We start from the raw sequence: 7,556 nt of genomic DNA on the forward strand, positions 1-7,556 counted from the left end.
TGTACTGAATTGAATTTTTACCATTTGAAGGTACCTCCTCTCAAGCTTTCCACATGATGTCGAGCACACCGTGTGGTCACCGCCCATACAGAAACTCTAATGTGAAATCCCTGCGGACACTTGGGGGACCTCCCAAACTGCCAATAACAGGGGATCGAGTCACTTATCCCAATTATATCAGCCCCATGTATGAATTACAAATAATATTTTTCAGGGTTTCATTAAACCATTCCACCAACCCGTCTGTCTGTGGGTGGTAAGCACTGGTGCGAATCTATTTAATACCCAACAATTTATATTGTTCGCATAGTGTACGTGACATGAACGTAGTGCCCTGATCAGTGAGGATTTCTTTTGGAATTCCCACTCGGGAGATTATTTTGAAGAGTGCCTCCACAACACTATGTGCTGAGATGTTGCACAGAGGCACTGCTTCCGGGTATCGCATTGCATAGTCCACCAGAACCAATAAAAAAGTGATGCCCACCTGCCATCCGCTCTAATGGCCCAACGGAGACCATGCCAATTCTTTTGAAGGGAACCTCGATTAACGGAAGGGGGCACAACAGTGCTCTTGGGGTGGCCGGTGGATTCACCAGCTGACATTCATGGCATGTCCTCGAATATCTGTTCTAGAGGGAAGTACGCATTGGGAAATCCTGCAAGGACGGGAGTGGCCGAAGCCTCCCCCTTCCTTACATCATCCTGGCGTGAAGCTGACGAGGAGCCCGCCAAGGCATCACACATTTCATAAATAGTACATTTCTCACAGGACCCATCCACACATATTTCCTTTAATAGAGTTTTAAATTCTGGCCAATAAGTTCCCAAACTTAGTGGATGAATGAGTCGGGAACTAACCGCAGACTCCACTCTATGTTTTTGCCCCCAAAATTTTATATTCAGTGTCACAACAGGATAATGTTGAATATCCCTATGCACACACCTCACCCTCATACTTTTACCACTGCCCAAAGCATCTTCTTGAAACAAACATTGGTGTATAGTGGTCTGATTGCAGCCAGTATCCACCAAGGCTTGATGTGTACTCTCTAGCTCGATCAGGGCAGCCCGCGGAGTGTTGGGGATCCAGACCAAATGTTCCCAGGTCCATCACTTGGCATTGGTCCCACTGGAAGCAGAGAAAACCCCCGGGAATGGGGAGCAAGCTTTGGCAGTACATTTCCACACCTCCGGGGAACCGGGATTGGCTGTAACAAAGGGACAGAATGAGAGAAGGGGAAAAGAGAGAGGGAGAGGAGATAGAGTGAGAGGGCTCCTCCGCTGTTACGGTGACATATAGTCCTCAGCTATTTGGAAGGCTAGTTGGAAGGCTTCCTCCAGGGACGCCAGCCGGTGGCACTTTGACCCACTCCACCATTCCTTTTGGCAGGAGACGGATAAGCTGTTCCAGCACCACAAAATCGATGACTCCCTCGGCATCACGGTCCTCAGCCAGGCACCACATCCAGCAGGCGTTCCGGAGCTGTTAAGTGAAGGCAAACTTACAACATACATTCCCATCTTCATCAAACGGAAGTGTTGTCAGTGTTGTTCAGGAATACGACCCATCTGCTGCAGGATGGTCTTCCTCAGATCATCGTACACCAGGATACTTGCCGCTGGAAGTTGTTACGCTGCAAGCTGGGCTTCCCCGGACAACAGTGGGATGAGTCTGGCCACCCACTGAGCAGACGGCCAGCTCCAGATCTCGGCCGTCCTCTCAAACAGGTCCAAGAATGCCTCAGGATCAACTTCTGCCCCCATTTTCATGAGGGCAACCGGTTATGGGGCTTCTGTGTCCGGGGGTCACATCCGAGGCTTTCTCCTGGCTCTGCTTGAACCTGGAGCACCTCCTTGTATCGGTGATCCTGGTCATGGCAAGCTCAAGCAGGGCCTGATGTTGAGCGTGATGCATACTGGTGAGGGACTTGATGACTTCCGCCAACGATGAGGACTCCATGCTGGCATATATTTCCTCCAAAATTCTGGGTTTCAGCACCAGTGTAAAGGAGTTAATTGTGGGATGAAAGGAGGAAATGGGAAACGTGGGGCTTTTACTCAAAAGGCTGGTCTTTAATCAGATATCACTCAAAAATAGCTTTTCAGCTTTCACATAAACAAACAACTTCGGCGGTTGAAGCGTGACTCTCTCTCTCCTCGCCTCTGGCATGGTTTCTCCTTGTATCACTCTCCTCAGTGCTTACTGCAGTCAGAAACAGGTGTTAGACATTATAGCACTCATGTGTGTGCACCTTACTGCTTTCTCTCCAAGCCCCCACCAGCACAGTGATAAATGTATGCTTGAAATGAGAAAAAAAAGATTTTTGAATGGGGTAAGAATATCAAAGAAATCTAGCAATATTGAGTGAAATATTTTTGCTTGAAACAAGATATATATTGGATATATATTGGATATATATTGTGCGTTACTTGGGAATTAAACCAAATAAAGGCGTTGCTATATCAGCATCCTCTACCAGCTGAGCTACATGATCATTATCCAACACTTTTACTTCATCATGACACACTGCTTAGGGATGGCTAATGCTTATGATGATGGACACACGGACATCATAAGATGTCCTGATAAGCAAATATTGGTCATGTTTGACAAACCACAACTTTTAAAATCATCAACTAGCTATGTACTCAAAGATAAATTATACCTTCTGAGGGCATTTCACGTAGATAGGCTATACAAATTGTAATATTTCGGAGTTGATATAACAATGGCAACTGTAATGTGAGGAACAGACAAAGTGTCTTCTATTGCGAGCCACAAGATTGGGCTCTATTCAGTTCCAAAACATTAACTTTGAGGGATTAATTGAATTAATTTCAGAGTTTGAGACTCAATATGCCTCAGTAGAGAACATTATAAAAATCCATTTATGTCACGAGTTCTCCAAAATAGTAAATTCACATTAGCTGACATCAAAAGTTAGTTGGAATAATGAAATATAATTCTTCATGAGAATAGTGTTGATGAGAGCTACATTGTCTGGTTGCTCAAAAAAGCTCGCAATTCTGTTTTATAGTTGGTTGGTCCTAACATTTTGAGTAGATTGTTGAAATTAATAATGAGGTTAGAGCTATGTGGCTGCATTTTCATTCTGCAAAATTGCTTTCTCTCTTTCTTCTTTCAAAAAGCTCTTCAGCACCTGCAATGTATGGCATATGTTGCTCTGTTGATTGTGTACGATCGGGCACCCTCTTCATTATGGCAATTGAGAGGCTCATATTTCAACCTAATAGCTCTCGATAACTTTAACAATTGATCACAACCTCATTTTATTGCGAGCGGAGTTAATACATGCTTCCCTGCCAAGTAGAACATTTTCTAATGATGTACTTGTGCACCAAAACAATGCGGGGCCCAGCTCCTGCATTAGTTACTAATGTCCCCATTCGTAATGTGCTTATGTCACCCAAAAGAGAGAGAGAGAAAGAGAGAGGCAGAGATTGTGCACAAAAATGAAATGAGCGCATGGGGATCAATGAGGGACCGCAAGATCAAGGAGAACATAGTGATGATGGCAATAACGCTTAAGACGTTGTCATTAATGACACCATCACCCTCACTGTAATATGTCCACAGACAGCCCATCATTAGCATGTATAAGATCGTCAGTAAGGCTCTGGACTGTGGGGCTGGGAATACAGAAAACCATGTTGGGGCCCAGTGTACCTCAAGACTTCTCTGATTGATGAAGGGAAAAGCATGATTTGTTTTCACCAAAAGCTTCCTCATTGAAATACACCGTTGATCAACAACTAGACTGTAAAATGGACAAATTATTATTTCAGAATAAGCATTTTAAATATGCATTTTAAAATTGTATTCAAAGTTCTTATCTTGTTCTTTTTTCCAAATTAAATAGAGCAACATGCATCTCTGCAGGCTTTTAAACCACAGCTTTGTATCTTTCACCATAAATATAATTTAGTGCCCATTAATCAGCTTTACTGAGACAAGGCGTCATGTCGGAAAATCCAATTACTGCATCCAAAGCACATGCTGACAAATTTTTAATTTTAACTATCTAAGACTTATTATTTTCAACTTGCTTGACACCTTATGAGATATGTAAACAGTGTTGTGGTTACAGTTCTGCATGTCTCATATTTAATTGGATAATGGTGTAGAATAGCATTTACATTTATAAATCATGAATGTTTATATCTGAATGTTTTTTTTTTTATTATATAAAATATATTCAGAATGTCTATAATAAAAAAAAAAGAAAATTGGACCAGCTCTCTAAAATCTAACATGGGACCGAATAGGACATTTACATTGAGGTATTCTAAACAAAGACTTTGTCCATTATGACAATATTTTTTCATTGGACATAACGCTGGAAGTGTTGCAAAATATATTCAAATACAATCTTGAAGTCATTCACAAACACAGTGAAGCATAAACTTACATTGCTATTTAAAATAAAGATCCATAAAAAAATTGTCGAGATATGCGTGTAATAAACCTTTGCTTGTAATCCCTAAAAGAACCATAACATTTATTTTTTCTAAATAAAATTTTTTGATTGTGTATCGGTTTAAAAATATGAAGTCATCCATACATTGCATTTGTGTCAGTAATTTTACTAATTTTCATGCATTTATTAAATTTAAAATTTATTTTGATTGGGATTCCTCCACATAAAAGCAACAATTGGATTATGATGGGACAGTCCACCCAAAATGTAAATTCTCTCAATTCACCCTTATACCATCCCAGATGTGTAAAAAGCGGAATAAAAATAATATATATATATATATATATATATACACACACACACACACACACACACACACACATTAAATATATCTATATTAAAGTCCTTTTTTACTCTAAATCTCAACTATGGAGATTTATATTGAAAAAGGACTTAAATATTGATCCGTTTCATACCAACACCTATCATATCGCTTCTGAGGACATGGTTTTAACCACTGGAGTCTTATGGATTACATTTATGCTGCTTTTTGAACCTTTATATTTCAGCCAACAACTTGGATTGAAAGGACCAACAGAGTGAAGATATTCTTCTAACAACCTTTGTGTTTGGAGGAAGAAAGAATGTCATACACATCTGTGATGGCATGAGGGTGAATAAATGATGAGAGAATTGTAATTGTTGGGAGTACTATGCCTTTAAGTGTTGTCCAGTGTGGAATAATAAGACGCATGACATGGCACATTAAATGCTGGTCCACAGGGGCCTCCATTTCATTCAATACGTCTTTCAAAAAAAGTCACTGTTGGCTTCAGTATCATGTGAACTTTGCAGCAATATTCCTGCTTCAATCTCAATATTGTTAAAACGACTCCATCTAGTGACAAAAAGACAACGCTGCCTGGTGTGGATCCTATTTTTGCATACAGCTTCAGTCTTCGCATGCAGTGTGTGACAAGTAGATGCATTTAATTTACACTGTAATATTGATACATGGTCAATTAAGGCATTCATGCCCTGATCTACAAGACACTCAACAATCCAAACTGCAGGAGCACACAATTTCAAACCATGTTTGAAAACAACTTTAAAAACAGTGATTTAAACAGCTCCACAGCTCAAATAATAGATGTTTTAACAGAATTAAAGTGATTTCATAAAATTGTAAGCTTCATATTTATGCCTTTAAACCCTATAGGAAGGTCAATATTATAATCAAATTGGTCATATTTACATAAGCTACCAATAAACCTCATTCTTTGACCTTTATTAATTAGTATAGTTTCTCAGTTTGTACCACAATCCACATTTTAAAAACTACTCTTGCAACTGATATTTAATACTCTGTAACAATAAACAGTATCTCTCAATCACTTACTAAATTACCATGTTTCACTAATAAACAGTAGCCTACCAAAAATTAGGCCATCATGGTATCACCATTGAAGATAGCTGTCTAAATGCCATGGTATAAAGAAAATGCAGTGGGATTACCATCTGATAGCATCCTTTTACACTAGGAAATTATACTTTATGTACATGCAACTTATCTAAGCTTCAGCAGCAAGTAGGCCATACAAGTAGGCTGTATGCTTGAACCATTTCTTGCTGCTATAACATACGATTAATGCACAGGTGCACTGAATTTTCTGTGTGCATTTATTAATGATGTTGAAAAGAGATTACAAACAAGGACTTTTTTTTTTTTCTCTCTCCCCCAAATGTGTGGATAGCTCACTGGTGTTCACTTTGAACTGGTGTATTTTGTGACGGCTTTGGTTCCCTCTGACACGGCGTGTTTGGCGAGTTCTCCGGGCAGCAGCAGTCTGACTGCGGTCTGAACCTCTCTGCTCGTGATGGTCGAGCGCTTGGTGTACTGCGCGAGCCGTGACGCCTCTGTCGCGATGCGCTCGAACACGTCATTCACAAACGAGTTCATGATGCTCATCGCCCTGCTGGAGATGCCAGTGTCTGGATGAACCTATAGGATCATGGCATTTTTTTTTTTTTTTTTATTTAAAAAAAAAAAAAAATTATATATAATAATTTAAAAATACACCATTAAAGAGACTAGTATATAAATTCCATGAGTAGCCTACATTTTAGACCCAAATATAGGCAAACTTAAAATACATATCGTGGGACTCTTTAAATGTGGCTACAAATGTTACGCACGGCCTTAGATACAGGCACCAGTGTTTAATAAATTACAAAAGCCGTCATTAATACTATTTAGAATAAATTATTCTTCCGCCAGGTAATATAGTCCCTCAGTCTAACTGGCTGTTCACGGTTGACAAGCAAACTGGCGGATTAATATATCACTAAAGTGCAGTCACACAGGTGTGAGAAATTCGCCCACTCACTTGCTTCAAAACTTTGTAGATGTAAACAGCGTACGTTTCCCTCCTCTTTGCTTTCCTTTTAGACGTTTTTTTGTCTCCTGGAACTTTCCCTTTCTTTTTAGGGCCATCATTGGACATATTGAATTTTTAGACTAATAATTATGATGATTAATATTTTATTCAACTCACTATACGTGTTTGCCGCCGGGCAGATCTTCATCGTTATTCATCCGCCATTTATGGCGTGGCCGGAAGTGCGCACTAATTGGATTCTGGCTGCGTTCAATCTCACGTCAGGGGCAAAGGTCAGAACAGACGAGTCTTTAGGATTTAGGTAAGTTTTTACCAAGGTGTATATTTTTCTTCCCAAGTTGCTTAATTTGTCAGTTATTAGACTGTAAATGAGTAAATTATTCAAGTATGAAGAGAACTATAAAGCAGTTCATAGCTTCTTGGAGGAATCTCAGGAAAACATGTCCAGGGTTGACACCTTGGCCCTGTAAAATTCCAGGACACCTGATCATTGACTGTAAAATGTATTGCTGGCCACCATACAAGAAATAAAACATTATATATGATTGTTTAGGCTACTCAATGTTTGATTTGGAAATTATACAAAGCCACATGTCTGATGAAGGTCTGTCTATTTTGAAATCGATATGACCAAAACTCTTAGTTCCACAATGATTTATGTAAGTGTACTTCCAAATAAAGGCCACTTGGAGGTGCCAATAGACCACTTGTAGTA

The 7,556-nt window shown here is 39.7% G+C and overlaps 1 protein-coding gene across 1 annotated transcript; it reads right to left on the reverse strand.

The window, feature by feature from the left end:
- Positions 1–6,207: 6,207 nt before the first annotated feature.
- On the reverse strand, positions 6,208–6,946 carry LOC127634535 (late histone H2B.L4-like). The gene is made up of 2 exons (XM_052114139.1): positions 6,830–6,946; positions 6,208–6,444 (listed from the first exon to the last, which is right to left on the reverse strand). Exons 1-2 carry the CDS (start codon positions 6,944–6,946, stop codon positions 6,208–6,210), a joined length of 354 nt encoding a protein of 117 aa, XP_051970099.1.
- Positions 6,947–7,556: the final 610 nt, after the last annotated feature.

Source organism: Xyrauchen texanus, chromosome 41 (assembly GCF_025860055.1).
Source record: "Xyrauchen texanus isolate HMW12.3.18 chromosome 41, RBS_HiC_50CHRs, whole genome shotgun sequence".
Taxonomy (NCBI): Eukaryota; Metazoa; Chordata; class Actinopteri; order Cypriniformes; family Catostomidae; genus Xyrauchen; species Xyrauchen texanus.

Coding starts and splice junctions, on each gene's coding strand:
- LOC127634535 (XM_052114139.1), bottom strand. CDS start 6,946: ATGTCCAATGATGGCCCTAAAAAGAAAGGGAAAGTTCCAGGAGACAAA. Junction 6,445..6,829: donor TCTACAAAGTTTTGAAGCAA/GTGAGTGGGCGA, acceptor ATGATCCTATAG/GTTCATCCAGACACTGGCAT.